General features: G+C 42.7%; 1 protein-coding gene across 2 annotated transcripts in view; it reads right to left on the bottom strand.

Annotated features, from left to right (window-relative positions):
• LOXL4 (lysyl oxidase like 4) overlaps positions 1–19216 on the bottom strand; it is a 321773-nt gene that overhangs the window by 50304 nt on the left and 252253 nt on the right. For both annotated transcript variants that reach the window (XM_069611542.1, XM_069611543.1), the window contains exon 11: positions 16600–16843. In XM_069611542.1, coding sequence (XP_069467643.1) covers positions 16600–16843 — 244 coding nt within the window. The remainder of the gene's footprint in view (positions 1–16599; positions 16844–19216) is intronic.

Below are 19216 nucleotides of genomic sequence, written 5' to 3'. Positions count from 1 at the left end.
GCAACTAAGGTGAGGGAGTTGGATAGGAGAGGCTATCACCTTTCCTAATGTCAGAAGACATTTCCGCTGCCTCCCTTCCTCTCCGCCATAGAAATGCCCTAGCATTTGCGCCGGCATGCATTTTCAAATGACTCTTTTGGGCAACATGAGTTCTGATGTGAAGGCTGATTCAGCTAGCACTACCACAGTGAGTGCACTGTTGGCCGTGGTGCTGATCTGTGACAAATGCTTTAAGAGGAAGCAGAGTTCGGGAGGCCTACCTGACATTGGCCAAGCACTGATGAAAGCGCGCCGCATGACCGCAGTTCCATCTGCTCGCATCTCTGATTTCCTCTTTTATTATTTAATCTCCCGGCCTGTCTTGAGCTTCATTATGAAATACGCACCTCTGCCCTCGACAGTGTACTGACAGCCCATCTTCAGTGCTGGACATAGATTTTAATAAACAGTGAATGCATACAGCTTACCATCACCTTAGAGTCTTCTGCAATCAGCTGCTTGGAAAAAACTTGCCAAACCTGACTATCCCTCATTACACCTGCCCCCATACAGACATCCTATTATCCCTAGGCTGCCTGAATCTATCAATACCGGGTCACAGAGGGGTCAGGCAATATATGTGAAAAACTGCTTCCTCGCGGAGTAAGGGGACTTAGTTAGAACAAACAGCTTTCATTTCCCTTCGTCACACCCATGGCCATACACATCGGCGCTCTATTTCTCTCTGCCCCAGCCTCGGGCAATTTGTCAATGGGCTTTTTATCAGAATGAGAGGTGCTCTGAACACGTAGGAAAAATTACAGTGGGTTCGTTTGTGGGCCCAGGGCCCAATGCTCCGGGTGGAACTATGGTGTGTGCTGTTGTGTGATGTGGTCAAGCACAATGAGTCATGTTTCCCGTAGCGGCAGTCATGCCCGGTCTGGCTCAAGATCGCATTTGCAATCGGGGCAAGGTTATCAACGCTTTGCACTTGTGCAAAAAAGCAGTGCAAATGAATAAATGTCCCTTTGGCAAAATTGAGAGAGACTGCCACATTGACTCTGTTTGCTGCGTAATATGAAAAGGAATAAAGTAAACCTGTTTCATGGTATACAATGCAGCAAACATATTACAAAAAATGTGATTCATTTTTGCCCTAGTGCAACTGTTTTTAGATAATATGGATTCGGCCAAAACCAGTTTGCTCCATTGTAGCACTAACGCATTCGCTCAATTTATTTCTGGTGCAAATGTGCAAATGTTAGATAATTCTGGCCCCTGAAGAGAACGGAGAATGGATTAACTGCATGAAATACACCACTGGAGGAAGGTGATAGGTGATATGCTGAGCAGTGTGGTGCGTTGTAGAATGCAGCAATTCAGTTAAGGTTTGCAGGCTGGGCAAGAGTCACATTGAAGTGCAGAGTTGGGGTACAATTACATTTTTCTGCTCGGTGCAAGTTTGAGGTAGTTGCTGGCTTGGCACCAGTGTAGTAGCTGCACCCTGCCAAAATCATGTATTTGCCAGGAGTCAGGCTGGCTGTATTTCAGTAAAAATGGGTTCTTACAATAGCAATGGCCTAGAGAGAAATTAACCTTTTTTGAACCACTGGTATTGGCCCGAATATATCACCCTAGTCGAGGTCACATTTTTTGAATCCACTCACCCCCCACATCATTGTGGGGGTATCAAAGTACGTGCAGGCAATCCGGCTCCTGATATGTACTGATTGCATCCAATGCAGCAGCTTTGAATGATCTAACACCAGAACCTCTCTGTCCAAAGGCTATAGTCGAGAATGGAGGCCATTTGGATTCCGATGGTATTTCAAGACAGGAGGGATCATATGTGTTATATTCAGCCTTATTGTGTAGCTCTAAACTATCACACTTGCCATGTGGTGTGTAACAGCTGGATAATCAACAGACCACTGAAAATCAAGTTAAGGGAAGGGACTCAGGGGCCTTTATAAATGCAACAGAATAAACTACACAGGCTCCTCTATAGGACCTCAGTCCTTGCCTCTCTGCCTAAAGTGTCACCTTGCTGGGGTGTTTAAAATACCCTACACTTTTTTGTTGTCCATTGGAGTTGCTGGCTTCACCTTCATAAATGTCAGGATGTCAAACTTGTTCAAGGTATACTGGCACAACCAGCCCTCTTCCCTTAGGTTGTCTAGTTTTAAACCAGACACTTTAAGATCCCTTGAAGGATCACAATAGGACCTGTGGTTGTTAGTGGGACCCTTTGGCAGCTGTCAGAGACTTCCCTAAATACTATGTCTCCTACAAACTTGAAGTCATCCTTATTACTGCTCTTTTCCTCCTCCCTGACTTTCACATCCTCTTCAACTCTCTCTCTCCCTCTCTCTCTCTCTTTCTCTCTCTCTCTCGCTCTGTCTCGCTCTTTCTCTCTCTCCTTCCTTAATGATCCAGCACAATCTACTCTGCTCTACTCTGCTCATCTCCCACCCTGCTCTCTCATCCTTTATATTTCTTTCAATTACCATGAAAAGAATGTACCTGTGGGAAGCTAGCAGTGACTTGCTTCCATGAGAGACATGAACCTTTTACATTTAGGAAAACATTACAATTCTAACACTAAAACAAATATATATTGCAATCTTCAAGGAAGAAAGCTGGTGATGGGCAGATCTGCATTGTCTTCCATCAATAATCACCTTATGTTTTATAAATCATGGATTTGTATCATCAGAAAATGTGAAACTTAAGTTTGAAAAATATGCCAAAGGTGGCTGTATTCAAAGTTATAAATACCATATGATGTACATGGCTAAAAGTTGTGTTCTGTAATCACTTTCATTTTGTCATTGCAATAGAAGTGATTGGGCCTTTCAGGCATACAGAAACATTTGAGTCCCTGAGTTGGCTTGGGACAATGGTGGTTAGCTTGAAATCACTGGCAAACTCACTTCTTCACTTCAGCCTGGCATACAGGCTCCCATGTGGGGTAGGTTAAGACCCCCATGAAAATTGCATTGACCGTCTGGAATGTATAGCCTATGTTTTCCTTTATGCATGAAAAAAATATTAAAGTTCAAAAACAAAAAAGGCCATGTGAACAGCTTCTCTGAGTTAATGAACAGCCCTGCACCTTTGGGAATTCATCATAGAAGAAGATATTCTTATACATGCAGCTTAAATTCCATGCACTTCCTATTGAAAGCTGGCCTGAGGACTAAGCTTCAACCCGTCCTTCTTGCAGTTACAATGACACCTTTGAAAACTGTCTCCTCATAAAACCCAACCACATGGTCAGCCTAATTAGAACTACAAGGCTGTGTCAGCAGACCCAGGTTAATTATTAGTGAAAAACATGCTAGTATCCTGGATTTGACCATCCCAAGAAAACGAAACCTAACATTGTAACATTGCGTAAGAAAAAAGAGGCATTGAAAGTAACCTTACAATTGCATTTTAAAATGGGTAGCAAGATAAATGCACAACCAAATGAGTTACAATCAAATGGTAAGGTGTACTTTCACAGTGAGATTGTCCTCTATAAACTGAATTCAAACACAATATTTATAGGCTTATTCAAATGTAATCATGAAAATTAGTAACTGTATGAAAAACAATGCCACATATTCATGCTACCTTTGCAGACATTTGTGTGGGCTGGGCATTACAGAAATACATATTACATCAATGTAGCATTCTGCTATGGGAAAATATAGCATGAAATAGATTTTGCATTTAAGGGTATTACAAGTAAATTAGCCCACACTTCATTTTTTGGTCACATATATAGAAATTATGATTAGACAATTAAGGATAGAGGACTGCATTCTAGAGGAGAGTTTGACTATTGAGTAAGCCAATGGAAAGATTTGACCAACCAAGAGGTGTGACATAATCATAACAAAACATGGGAATACGAGCAATTATAAAAAGCCAACATAAAGGGCACAGGGAGCCCACTCTGAAATTAAAAGCTGCAGGGAAGAACACCTATCCTGAATGGATGAGTACTTAATCTGGATACCACCTGTAAAATTGGGCTTTTCCTTGAGGGATTCTGAAACAACTTGACCTCAGGCAGACCTACTTTCCTGAACAAGGGAGGAAAGGACCAGGAGAAGCCTGCCGGCTAGGTATTCCCTTGAAACACTAGTGGGTCTTCACTGACTCAGCACCTTAAAAAATTATTCAAAGTGAGCGTAAAAGAAATCCCCCAAATGTAATGAGATATGTCACCTAGTATCATTGTCCTGCTAAGTCTCTACAATGGGAGGGAATGTGGTGCTGGTGTCATCAGGTGGGCACATAGAATACCTTAATATTATAGTGGAAAAATGCACTGTGCTTTTCCCTCTATTTAAACCAAGTGAAATGTGACTTCTTGCAGAAAACATGTCATTTTCTTTGCATAGAGTGCAGGGGCTTATAAAAAAAAATATTAATAGATTGAGAAATGATTATTGTAGTTTGATGGTGTGAACTGAATCCTGTTATCATTGTACTTACAATTGAGGGACAATACATTTAAATAAATGCAAAAATTGATTCTCTGTGCACTGCATGCTAAGTAAAACAGTCCTCAGTGCTGATAAAGCAGCACTGTGTTATAGTTAAATTGGATCCTGCATTATTTTGGACAGTGAATCAGTGGCCATGCTTCATAGTCTTAATGGAAAATATCTTGATAATATGCCACTTATGAATGCTACAGACATTAAAAAATGAATGTAATGTTAGAGGAAGATTAGCCATTCTAATTACATTACCATGGAAAATAATTCTGATATAAAAATACCCTCTTCAATCTCTAGATGTTGAAAGGAAGGGAATAGGCTCCGTACCAGTTGGACCCGAATCCCAAAGTGACTTGGGAGGGGTAATCGTCTTTGTATTAGAAAAACACAAAACCATTTTTCCTATCTTCGATGGATGTACTTACATCATGTATGTTTTAAATTGATAGCACTGCTTTTCAGACCCAAAACTGCAGAATTCGACTACAATTCATTGTAGCCTGCATTTTATGCACACAGATTAGAAATGTACAACCCTCACATTTACAAAGGGGGGCAAAGTGAGGTAAATATGTGAATATAAATGTAATTTTCCTATGCAACCTCTCTCTGGTACTAATATTTATTTTTATACTGGAGAAAATAAAATGTGCAAGATTTGCTATGTATTGGCTGAAGTTGAGTTTGTGAAAATGTTAATTCAGAGAGCTTTAATACACTGTCTGATGAGCAGCATTGTGATAATAATGATGCATTGCTTAGAGCTGGTCTTGAATTATGTAGCATTAGGATTGATACAAATATTATTAATAGTTCTAATGTTTGATGTAATGTGTGTATTAGATTTAGCAAGATTTTCACAGTTATGCCAAGTTTAATTGGGTAAATAAGCCAAACCAATGTATATCAAATGTCTTCTGATGGCTTCCACTGCGTAAAGTAAGGAGAACACTGTCAATATCTTTTATTTAAATACATTCAAGTTTTAATCAAGCAGCTAGTCTGTTGTCTGAGAATTGTGGGGCAGGACTGAAAGGTGTTAGATCAGGGGTTGCCACTTAGTGAAAGGAACAGCATTTCAAATGGTATATTTCTACAACTGCCATTAAAAATATAGGAAGTAAAAATACTACAAAGAAAGAGGAAAAGAACTATTTTCGCATCACTGTTACCAGCCCAACAGTGCTACACAAGAGCTCCAATATTATCACACCTGATCTTAAGGAGAACTTTAGGATAAAAATATATATTTTAATTTGAATGACTTACCAGGTGACATAAACAGTTGATTACAAAACGACAGAATTTTTAGATCCTGCAGAATATACCTCCATTAGAAATGGGAATAACTTCCTTATCATTGTACTTCCAATGTTAAAAAAGTTAATAAAATACTCCCAATTCAGGATCTTATCTGGAACCCTACCTTTAAATTATTGTTTTCTGCACTACACTGAGAGGGCTTTGAGATTGTCGACTGTCTAATGAATGTAATGACTGAATGTGCTGAGTACCAAAGCTTTCTTTGGTCACTTCATACGACATAAAACTACCAGTGAAATTGCAACTTGATCCACAAACCGAAACACATTAACCTACTTTTCCTAAACCAAAGTTGGATGTGTGATTTAACGAATGACCTTGCTTTTCATGCAACATCTCTCAAACATGTATCACAAGGACCAGGTCAGATTGTCGAGCTTCTAAGACTACTTACCCCACCCCTCTGCCTCTCCTCTAGGCTGCTTCCTCAATATTGTACAGTGCTGTGTAGCTTCCCAGCTAGGTTGGCACCATAGAAAACCCTTACATACAAACCCATTGGTTCTTGATGCAGTGAGCTGCTGTGAAATACCTCTTTAACGGAGTGGGCAGAGGGTATCTACTTGACTGGTGCATGAAGCTCCCACCATCATTTCTACTTTCCATAGGAAAATAGCCCTATGACCAATGCTTATTCTCTGGCAAATGCCTCTCAGTGCTTTGACTTAGAAGGAGCCAAAAATAGCATGTTACATGATCTGCCATCAAGCTGTATGATGTCAGTTAAACCCATAACTTTGGCAGTCTCGTTACTCCCGCATTCCACACCCTGGCAGAAAAGTTATGTTTCATCGCCAGCCACTCATGATTGTCTGTTTTGGCAGACTTCATGATTCCCTCTTGGCAAGGGGTATCCTGGACTACTGTTTACTGTAAGAAAACACTTTGCATGATGGATTTTCAGGTTAACGGCTAAAGAGGTAACTGAAAATGAGCCATGTATGTGTTCTTTTACAATTTTAAAACAGAAAAGTACAAGGATGAATAGGGGTAAAAATTGCCCACTCAGCCCTCACACTTATACAAACCAAAGCACAATGCAATCATAAAGGTAAAACAGGGACAGTTAACTCCTTTGCCTTTTGTGCTAACGTGGCCAGAGGGAAGACTATGCTCTTAGGAGAGCTGTGGGGTTGAACCAGAAGTGATCCAAACAACATTTTATCACTCACTGTCCAAAATAAAGGTCATGACCAATCAAGGTTCTAAAAATATAAATACTGTAATTAAACCAACTGCACATAGAATAAAAAGAGACTACACAAAAACACACCCTAAAGAAAGAACAGAGAAGACTGGGAAAAGTAGCACTCTGAGTGTAGTTCCAGGGGTGGTAGGTAAGGTACTACCATAAAAAAGATATCTTGTAGAAAGCAGGAGCAATTGGGACCTAACCAGTCTCTAGGGTCCATGTGGACTGTGAGGACAGTTCAAAGTCAACCAGTTCTTGGTGCGCTGATGCAGTTCAGGCATGTAGGATCGTGGAGGCCCTGGCAGCAAGCGGGCGTTGAGTACAGGTGAATGTAGGTGCTCTGTGCAATAGAACGGTGGCTCTTCAAGGGTGCAGGTTGGGCTGTCCTAGTAATGCTCGGTCTGTCTTTAGCTGCAGGGAGGGCTGGATGAGTGACGCTCCAGCGGATCAACTTGGTGGGTGACATTCATCTAAGTGGTGAACTTGGGTGCATTGATGTGCAATCAATGAAACAGCAGTTGAAGGGCTATCAGTGCCGAGCTGTGGTTGTAACCCCAGTTAATGTCAGTGAGCGACTCTCCATTGATTTGGGTCGGTCGGGCATTGAACAGTCACTTGGGCCTAGCAGGTGGCATGCTTCAATAGGACACAATGCAGTGTCAAGCTGATTGAGATGAAAGCAATAGTTCAGCTGGTTGGAGGGAGCGCCTTCCATCTTATTCAAGATGCAATAAACTGAGGGCAACTTGTTCGGTGTGATAGAACAGGGAACACCATCTGGCCCTTTGCTTGCTGTGAGGCCTCCAGAGAGGACTCAAGGACAATAGGTTTTCATTCAGGGTCCGCTCCCCTAAATTAGGAAATTCACTGCAGAGTGGTTGGTCCTGGTTCACAGTACTGGTATACCAATGTGCCCTGTGAGTGGTTAGGGGACAGATCTTCCTTCCCACACCCAAAGTGCATTGCTCCAGAAAAAATGGAGAGGACGGGAAAGGGAAAGAGAGACAGCAAGAAACAAGATTGTGGAAGACTTTTTCCAGTGACCTGAGCCCTCCTGCCTATCCTACTTCAGCCCTCTTTCCTCCTAACTGACAACAAAGGCTTTTAGACATGCTGCACTCTGGTGTGAGACTACTCCTTCTGAATGGGTGTGCTCCTTTGATACCTGGCCCAGGACAGCTGCCTTCTGTGTCTGGAAGTCTCTGGGGGAGGGTGTTATCGACCCTGACAAAGGGGATTAAAGAGAGTCTGGGTCCTCTGGGGTTTTGTCCTGCTGTTTATCAGTATTGGCCCATCTGAACCAAATACACATTCCCTTCCACAGCCGAGCTGACAAACAGGAGCTGAAACAGGTGCAATATAATTTTGGATGTGGTAAGTATTGCCCTGCACTATGCCTAAATGCAGGCATAGTTTATTTGTAGAGAACACCCTACCACCACCATGGGGTACTCATGGTCATCATAGTTTTGGTACAGGGGGCATATCTTAAATGCTGCCGCTGTGCTGCAGTCACTTGGTTGTCGCTGCAGCAGTCGTTTGGGCATCTTGTGACCTTAGAACCTTCTCTGCACCATGAGCAGATCAGGTGCTGCTGATCAGGCTACTGATGGTTCATAGACATAATTTCGAATACAAAATATTCGAAAGTCAAAAAGTCGAAAAAAAAATGTCGAAAAAAAAAATGTCGAATTTTTTTTTAATGACGTTTTTTTCAAAATGGGGGGTTCCCGATTTTACCGATTTTTTTCACAGAAACTAGAGGCAAAATTATCGAAAAAAAAACAATTCGACATTTTTTTTTCGACATTTTTGATTCGACTTTTTTTACTTTCGAAATTATGTTTTCGAAATTATGACTGGACACCGCTACTGATGCAGCATGGCACATGTACACTAAGCTTTCGGCATGTAGGTGGCGATGAAGGGGGATCTGGTTTGCAGATTATCATTTTGATGAGAAATCACCTGCATCCTTTATGTATTAATAAAAATCAAGGCCTTGCACCATTCCCAGATGACACTCTCTCACACTGCAGGTACCAGCCAATCAGTGTGCTTTATTTTGTGTTGCAATCCTGCATTCCTTGCTGGCTGATGGCTGACCACGCTCTCCCCAAGCGTCCCAAAACCCTGCTGCCCTCCTGCTCTCCAAACACAACACAGATTATTTACAATTATTTTAATCTTGTTATCTGTTTTTTCTCCTCTTTCATCCTCTGCTCTTTGGAGTGCATCTATCTAGTAAGAGTGGCCACCACTGAACGAGTAATGGATGCCTCAGTAGAGCCCTTTGAACTCTTTTCATGGGAGCAATCCATTATTGTTCTTTTTAATTGTAATGTAGTTTCCCATCCTCAAGCAAAACTATATACCTGAAAACATAAACCATTATAACCCAGGACATTTAACGGGGAGTGATAATGGTGATTATAATATCAGGACAGCCCATTACCCCAAAATTGCAGGCTGTTGCTAGCTGGTACGGCCTATCCCTGAGTTCATTATTGACCTAAGATAAAGTGGTAAAATCACATTGCTCACCTTTGTTGGTTCTGCTTATTTGTTAAAAACACTCAGATGTATGTTTTTTAGAGCGGCTAGGGACTGAGTACCTGGTGTGAGAGTGCTGTTAAGAATTCTGACAAATCCTGATAGCTGTTGTGTGCGCTGTGAGAAACCTGAAGGTACCTCCATGAGTAGTTCCCGGGATCTGACCATCCAGGTGACCAGGACACGGCCATCGCTATTGGATCCAGTTCCTGAGGGGGGACCAGTGCGGGAGGATCACCTGGATGAGGGGATCCTCGGGGAGTGGGATACCAACGGGTGAGACGTGGCACCCCCTTTCTTATAACACCTTTTCCCCATCCTACCTCTTAGGATACTCAGAAGCTCTACCCCCTCCCTTCTCCAACACAAACACTTTCCTACACCGAGACAGACAATGGACCAACACGAGGGCCGTTTACCTGACATGTTCCAACACAAGTTTCAGGCCGAGTCAGAAAATTAACAATAGCTATGCACACCTGATTGCTCGTTCCCTTCCCCACAAGGATAAAAGGCGAAGCACGAAAGCAGACTTCGAGCAGGTCCGAACGCATGAGGAAGCAGCTATTCCAGACCGGCAGTTCAAGCGGAGGAGAAAGGCAGAGAGACCTGGAGGGATGACGAAGGGGGAATCTCCCTTACCTGTTACAACCCAGATCCATGAAGCCTCAGAAAGGGAAAGCATAAGACTGGAAAGTCCAGCTGGCGTGTGGTGTGACAGGTGTCAGTGGCACACTGGGCCCTCCCACGCTGATAGTCAAAGTGAGGAGAAGCAATTGCTGCTGCAGTGCCGTCCTTGACTCCTGAGACAAGAAACTCCAACAGTTCACCACAGCCGGTGGGTCGGAGAAGACAGATAGTGAAACCAAACGGTGCTGGGCCCAAGGTTGCAGGCGGCAACCTGTTGAACAAAGAACTTGTGTAATTGAACTTTAGAGAAACCCTAGTAAAAGGTTCAGAAGCAGAGTGGTCAGGCATCGTGGGGACGCTAATTCGAAAGACTGTGACTGAAGCCTTTTTTGGGTTGTGGTGTTTTGTTGAAACTATGAAAACCAAGAGGCCTTATGAGAGGCTAGTATGACGTGTCAAAGTGGTCCTACGAGGGTCGAGCAAAACTCCTCGTACACTCGAGAGTCATTGACACATTGGAGAAAACTGATTGAACTGTGAAACTGGCAAATGTGAACCCGACAGAGGGATGCCTGTGAGTTGAGGGTAAAACAGTGATATAACCGTGAACATTGTGACGACAAGTGTGAACCCGGCTGAGGGATGTCCACAATGAATAGTTGGTTAAAAAGACTGTTGAGTGATACGTTTTTGAGTGAAAGGCCGCAGTGAACCCGACTGAGGGGGGCTAATGTTGCAAGAAGGATCGGAGCCCAGCTGAGGGGGATCCAAGGGGCAAATAGCAATCGCCCAACATGAAAGATTACCAAAGGAACTTTTTTTTGTTTATTGTTTATGGTTCAGTAGGCCTTCTAAGGCAAGAGACTTTGCCGGAAAGAGGCTTGACCCCAGAAGGTCCTGGCATCGTTGAAAGGAACTGTAACCTCATGTTGGCGAGGCCCAGGAGTGTGCTGTGCACAAAGGTCCTGCCTTGTCCCGTGCTAAAAACGTGGGGAAGGTAGACCCCCAGCTATAACATCCTGACTTATTATTTGTGAACACTTCTTTCTTTTCTTGTGAACTTTATCCCACCCTCTTTTTGAAATTAGCTGTAAGGATTCGCAATAGGTATTTTAGTATAGGCCCTTTTATTTGACAAGAGGCCAATAGGACTGCCTTATTATTATTTGATGGTTGCAGCTTGCTCCCATTTTAGGTTCAGGTTTATATTAGGCGTTTTCCAACCCATTTATACAGTTTAATAAACACCCTTGAACTGTGATCACTTGTGTCTGTCATTACTGTTGCCACCATGAGTTCCTTACAGTGCCCAGAGTGTCATTATGGCACTGCACATCTCGAAAATAAACTTACAATGGACAACTGTGGCTAGATTCGTGTACACTTGTACGACCAGAATTACAATTTGTGTATGCGGGATTGCAATAGGGTTAGGTCAAATATAGGTCAAAGTCATTTGCACTGGCGCTAATGCAATTGTGCATGTGCAGTGTTCGCGCAAGCGTTGCCTTTGCGCGTGTACGAGTGTGTGACAATCGGTACCCTGACAAGATACCCGATTTTGAAAGTTTTATTAAGGCTTTTTTGGAGGAGAAAATAATCGGAAACATGATTTAACATGCGCTAGTATTGTATTGAATTAGATGGTGTAGGTGAGTTCATTATCTATGCAATCTTTAGTGTGTGCCTCTCGTTGTGTTGTTTTACATATACTTTAGCCTATCTTTCTTCGTATTATATCCTGACCCCATTTCCCCTTTGAGGTGCAATGTGTGCACACTACATAAAGTGCAGTTGTTTCTTTTACATTTAATTCGATGGTGTTCTTCTAAAACTCGGCTGTTTGTTTTAAACAACAGTTGCTTTGACATGGATTTGATTCAATAATAAAATGTTTAATTCACTAGTTTTCATATATCGAATTCAAAGACTGTTCGTTATGTACCCTAACGATGTTTTATTGTTTCCTGTTTGTTTTGTTTTGTTTCCCACAACGCTCATACCTGTAAGACCTTTCCACATTAAAATATAACACGGGCTTGACATCAGGCACACAGTGATAGGAAGTCATGCTATGGCATATACAAATATGATGTTAATCTGAAACCGTTTTTTAATGTACAACCAAGTATTAAATAGTGAGGGTGTGTTCGAAGGTATTTTGTGGGAGGGAAGCAGAAGTGGTAAGAGGGAAGACGGTGAAGGGGTAAAACAGGTACCATCAACCTGTTTTTACTTCTCTTTCCTACGTCACTCCCCAAGTGGCGTAGGAAAGAGAAGTAAAAACAGGTTGACGGTATAGAGAGAATATTTGAGGAGGTACGCAAAGGGGAATGGGACAGGCATGAGGAGTGTGCGAAAGAAGGACTGTGGGCTTGCGGGGGACATTCATTATTTAGCCACCTAAGGGGGGGGCGGCTAAACTTTGTTTTTTTAATAAAGAGAGCTTCCAAATGCGTACAGTCATTTGGGTCAGAATTCTTGCAATGTCACTTCCTGCAATACCAGTTAGTGGTCGAGGGTGGTGGTGTGTTACTTTCGCTACGCGTCGGCTTTTGGTGATAGAACATCATGGCCGAAGCGGTAGTACTGCAAAGCTGATTCAGCACTCAAGAGAGTTCCTGGTGGTAAGACACACTGGCAGCAAAACACAGAAATCCGCCGTCTCATGCCAATGCTCATGGAAGAGTCCGCTGGCACAGACATTGCAAGCCAATGTGTGTACAGTATGTGGTTGCCAAAATGCATTAAATGCGGGTGGTATGAGCTTGAAACTCTGAACCAGCAATTCATCTTCATCTCTGTTTCCCAGAGCACAGTTACAGAAGCCATACAGGAGTGACAACATTCCAGTTACATGCTATTTCCAGCAGATCTTCCAAACTTCCCAGTTCCATGCATGACTCCATGAGCCAGTTCGGGTTTTTCCCATTTAATCTTTGTTAAGTATTGCAAATGAATGGATATTTATTGATGGGGAATTTCCAATTTGTTGTTGGAAAACCTTGTTTGATTGTTAAGTATGTGCAGTAGCGATATAAGGATGCTGTAAAGTTCTTTACAAAAGGGGACTGTAAGCGTTGCATAAGTCCAATGGCAAACTGAAAGAAATGTACTCTGCATGTTTCTCTTTAAAAAATACATATAAACGGATCGAATAACTTGCTCCCCAATCATGGATTGGAAGAATTGTCTTTTTTTCCTTTTTTTTTAATTTTTACCACGATACAATCCTCCCTCCATTTGAGAATCAATTTTCAGTATACACAAGAATCATGATCCTGTCCTAGTTAAATGAGCTATGCCCCTGTACAAAAGATAGCATGTCTCACCATGCATATGAGAAATCCACAACCTTGAAAGTGGTGTGTCTGGATTTGGGTAAGTACATTGGGTGTTTTTGATTTTTAGTAACTTTCTTCCCCCTGAATTCAATAATCATAGCCGGGAATAAGAGCAGCATTCTGGTATCTTTGCATCTGTACAAACCTTCTCTAAATATGCAAACATTCCTCTATTCACAGTTTCATTAGCACACGTGCATTCTTCATTGTGAGGTATTTGCACTTGTGCTAAGGTAATTGATGTGCAAACAGCATTTGCGGGTGCCTCAGTGTCCCGTAATACTCCCCTAAATGTTAGATATTGCTTGTAATACAGCAGGAACCTTCGTCCGTTTTTACCAGACCAGTAACAGAGGCTGTGAACTGGCTTGGAAGCAGTGGCAACATTTTCCAAAAGCAAAGGACTAGCAAAAAGACATGAAACCGTACTTGAATTCTCAATGACATTGCAGAAATTGACATGCCTTCTTTCATGCTTATTGCAAGTCATTGCGTGATCAAATCAACATTTTTGGGAAGCTTGAGACTGCAGCATGTTAACAAACCTTTACCATACCAGGCAGAGATACTGCTAAAACCATAACATGCATACGTCATTACTTGCAGCCAGACTGGATAAATCCTAGCGGGAGGCACACAGCATGATGGGAGTAGTGATCGGCAACTGGGACCAATAGCACCAGGCAAATGCCATCAATAAATTGCTGAAGCATCTATGCCAAAAAGTCAGGTCGTAAGGCAAATATTGTACAATGTAATAGATTGAATACACCCTCTGCTTGACATAAGAATCCTAAACATCTGTCCTGAGTTTTGCAAAAAACCTCCCATACCATTGCTTCTAAGTGGGAAGCTCTGCCAGGCCTTACTGCTGATTTGACTGAAGAAGAAAGCAGAATATGGACTCTTGATATTCCAGGGCTTCCTCGGCTCTCCCAATTTCAAAAGTTGGAATTTTCATTGTCCACTTGGCCAGCCCGAAAGACCCCTGTGCAGCTTCATCCGCTCAATTGTTTTGAAGTGGATATTTATCCAATAGGACATTGGACATTTCCAATAAATCTATTGATGTGCGTCGTAATCAATGTTCATCAATAGGTTAAGCAATCCCCCCAGCTGAGGCATTCCCTGTTCTGCAGAGAGTGCAATTAAGCCTTAACCTTTCCCCACACCCAGCCTTTACCTTTAACCATTTGTTGAAGGGCTGCAATCCCTGAGTATTTTTGCGTGCATTCTGTTGTCCTGACCTCATGCCCAGATCTCTTCACTAGGAAATTATAGATGAGCTGAGAAGGCTTTCCTTATTTCCATCCTGCCTTAGAGCTCAAGACACCGGGAACAGCCGACAGTAAGATGCGAAGCTCAACTCAAGCCCAAGAAACGGTATGAAGATCAGGTCAATGAGGGCCAGGGAACGATAGGAAACAGCGAAAGAGACGGGTTAGGACCAAATTACCTAATTAGAAAAGTCCTACCACCGAAAACCCAGACCCCATTTATTTGCATATGTATATGTGGGGGGGTAAAGTTAATAAAAATGTATAGGTGTAAGGTGGGGGGTTGTGGGGGCCCTCCCCCACATATATATATATATATATATATATATATATATATATATATATATATATATATATATATATATATATATATATATATATATGTGAAAAAAATGGATAGAAAAAAAAAACGGACTTTTGCTGGTCGGACTTTTCAACTCTGTAATTTCACGCAGATCCAAAGAGACCACATAAAAACAGCAAAGCCTCTGCTTGTTAGGGAAAGGTGCCATGAAACTGAGTGAGCGGTCTTACTAGTTCATAAGCTCGCCACTGTGGGAACACGTCTACCGTGTCTGATGAGTGAGCTGATCAAATAGAGGATACAGTGCACGAGCCACAGCTTTCTGATCGGTTTCTGACTTGGCTCACCCTCCTGTTTTCCACCTCGTAGCACCGAGATAAGTACAACAGCAGTCTCCCAGAGGCTGCCAGCCATGGCACAGCTCTCTGTGGTTGGATGGCTGATCCCCGAATGTCAAACTGAAGGTCTTATCATAAGGATGAAAACAGGCTGATGCTTGCAGTCTCCTTCATAAAAGCATTGCACTCCGGGGTGACTATCACATATGTGGTTTGGGGTCTTTGTAGTTTGTATATCCTACGTCTCAAGAGGCTTTGGGGAGCTGCCAAGTGTATCACTATATAATATGAATAATATTGTTGGTAACACATAACAATTACATTTTCTTGACATGCCTAAAGCTCCTTATACACGCCAATGTCACAGTAGTTTGCGGACATGCTACAGGCATCATGTGTTTGCAGTCCCAAACTGAATGACTCCTATCAGAAGAAAAATGGAACAGCAGGAATTCTGTGTATTCTATGCAAACTAAACCTGACCTACAAGATCATTTAATTTTGGCTTTAAAGGTCATAAGAACATATGTCACTACCTCTCTATTGGCCAAAATCTCTTTTTACCCCTCTCCATCTCCCCTGCTGTCATTTTCTTCACTTGCACCTACATTTGTGCCATTTGCTCTGCACGTGTGGAAAATGTTCCATTGAAAGCTACACAAAGGCCTTATGTTAGATGTTTGCCATACAAATAATCCTTTTATCAAAAATACATTCTCCCTTTTCCCCCTGCTATTTGGTAATTGATAGGATGTTGCCATGACACAGAATTGTACAATGTGACCACAGCAATGGCATTCAGCACTCCACACTGGAAAATAACTGCACCTACAGTGTTGTCCATCATGACTACTTGGGACCAGATCCAGATAAAATGGATCCCCAGTGCACATGTGATCAGGATGCTAATTGCAACACAGTGCTTTTGTCCTGGCTTCTACCGCTGGGAAAAGTCCAGAAAGTTGCGAGATGTCTTATTCTGCTTGGAGATCTGTTTCCCTCTGATATGATACAGCATTTATAACGCGCCTATACACAAATGTTTCAAGGCCAATTTAGATCTTAGACAAGCAAATTACTTTGCTTACATAGATGTTTGGGTGCTACGGCTTAGACACTACTCCTCTCAGTGTGGACTAATTTGTGATAAGAGATGTCAATACCTGTGACACTCATGCCAGATCCAGGCGTGACGTCCAGTCCTGGGTCTGAAGTCAGCCCTGCCCACGTTGTGGATTTGTGAGGAGAAGCGTAGCAGCCTGCGATGTCCGTAGGGCCAGGCCATGGTGTCGGCTGATTTGGAGAGGCAATTCTCCTCATGCGCGCAGTGCAACATGCTTAGGGGTCGGTCTTCGAGGTAAGCAGACTCCTCCACCAGCTGGGCATTCATAACCAGATCTGGAGCACCTGAAAGACACAAACATGCATTAGGCGAGTTAGGGACTCAGAAAACAGATAACTATTCAATGACTCATGGCAATCATCTCTCTAAAGCACTACTGGGTTCTAACAATTATTTTAACTCACGCTTTTACTCAAACGCCCAGCCACCTAACTGAGGCTCAAGGGGGGAATATGACTTGGCTAACCTCACATCTTACAAATGGTTAAATATAACTTGATGTGGAGTCCTCCAAACCTAAATATCATCCTTGAGCCTCTAGCCCCGCTAAGGCTTGCTGTTTGCGCTGCATAACCGTATGATGCCCAATGACTCAAAAGTGCTAGTCTTATGGATGAGTGGACGTGAAGTGATGACTGAGAGTAAGTGTGAGAGTGATTGAGTTAGTGAATGTGTGAGTAAGGTAATGGCCAAAAATGCTGCCCTCACAATGACGACGGCCGAAAATGCAGATTTTTTATTTTAGACCCCCCCTTACACCACATATATGTGTGATGTGGGGGGTATGGGATGTAATATTAACTATGAGTAACTATGTGAGGGAATTGATATGTGATTGAATAAGTGCGTGACTGCGCGGCTGAGTGCATCATCCACTGTATACACGTTACAACAAACAAATCATCTCTTTCCTGTTAAGTGATGTTGCTCTGCAACAAAGTTAATTCATGAAATATTCAGAAGTGTTTACTATGTGTAAAAGGTGAAATGCAGCTCTTTCATCTTCTTATCCTTTCCTACTCAAGAGTTTTTTTGCCTTGGGTTTTCTATTCAGCTTGTAATCACTGTGATTCTCGAATTTGCTTGAACGCAAAACTTGAAAGGTGCTACAAATATACATCACAGGTGCCGTACATCTTCCGCCAGTGAATGAAGACCAGGATATCCAAGAGGGAAGCAAGATCCCTCTCGTAAACATCTCTCAGGGAACAGAGGGAGATACTGAATCCAGAGCACCTTCCAATAACTCAAGTACCAGTACCCAGCCAACAAACAGTGTGCCCTGCAAGCAAGCTTCGCAGGTGGGAAGTGTCAGAGAGTCTCTGAACCAATCCATCTTAAAGGACAACACAAGCCCAGTGAAGAAGCTAGGCGGAGTGCATCACAAGCATCCATCAGCATCTGCCCTAAAGGACATTTTCGCACCAGTTGAGCTTTAATAACAACTGCACTGCTGACTGTTGTCATGCCACAGTCGCTAACGTTGTCCGAGACACCTTTACCAGTGCTTCAGATCCACCGAACAGCACTGAGACAATGATACCTGACCCGAGCTGGCATGTAGACCAGCCTGCAGCCGTCTATCCAGCCTCACTCGCCAAATTGCCTGCCACCTGATACCCGCATCTGTCTCCCATCTTAAACTACGTGGCAGAAGCTGCAAAGTGGCCTGAAACCGACTTGACCCCATCGAGCACCAAAAACATCTACAAGCACAAGGTGCATTGTAGGTTCTGTCTCACCGGTCCTTCTCCGAAGGCCCCTAGTGACATTTTACGACCCATTGCTCCCTTTGTGCTGAAACCAAGTATCCTTGAACTATTGAGATTCATTACTTTACAGACTACCCTCCTCTCAGTATCCAGAGTGTATTGTTTTTCCTTCTTGAAACTGTCTGTCCTCTGCATTCCTTTAGAGGGTGGGTTGTATTTTGTAGTGTGCTAGAACTGTCAGTTGTGATAATAATAAATTAGATATTTGTATACAACATTGACTGGACAGTCCCTTTTATTATTGGGTAGGAATTGTATTGTCGCTGTGTTGCAACTACCCAACGATCCACGTCCTTGCACAGATAAGCCTGCCGTTCCATGCACGTTACCAAAATTGGACAAGGAGGTTCATAATTTGCTTGTGTTTCCAATCCCTTCTGGTGTACTAGAGGTGTGGGGCTGATTCATGGTTTAGAAACCAATATTTATCCCTGGACCACGGGTGCTTCGGAAGTTGATTTGTCACACAGATGCTGAAGGTGAATACAACAGGAACAGACACACATATGGGTCATCAACATGGAGGCGAGAAATGTGGGAGTGCAGCCAGTTTCCTAATGCAGAGCCCACAGCAGGTCTCAGATTTAGCAAAGGTCCCAAACTCCAAGATGCTGAATCCACAAAAATACATGTTTTTATAAATGCACAGAGCCCAGAAAGTAGCGTGCAGCAAGCGCCAAGGTCAGGAAGAGAGGAAGGGTATACTAGAGGAGCTGAACACAGAGTTGAAATAACAGTTCCCAGGATGTGACGCGATAGACTCCCAATTTGATTTAAGTTTTAATAAAAGCGCAAACAGCCAATGATGTCCAGGTGCACTAGTTAAGTAAGCCAAATGACCCCATAGATAATAACTGATGGGTGCCTGAAGTGGCCACACAAAAT

This window comes from Ambystoma mexicanum, chromosome 8 (genome assembly GCF_040938575.1).
Source record: "Ambystoma mexicanum isolate Mex_15411 chromosome 8, UKY_AmexF1_1, whole genome shotgun sequence".
In the NCBI taxonomy this organism is placed as follows: domain Eukaryota; kingdom Metazoa; phylum Chordata; class Amphibia; order Caudata; family Ambystomatidae; genus Ambystoma; species Ambystoma mexicanum.
This window is presented reverse-complemented; position numbering and strand designations above follow the sequence as displayed.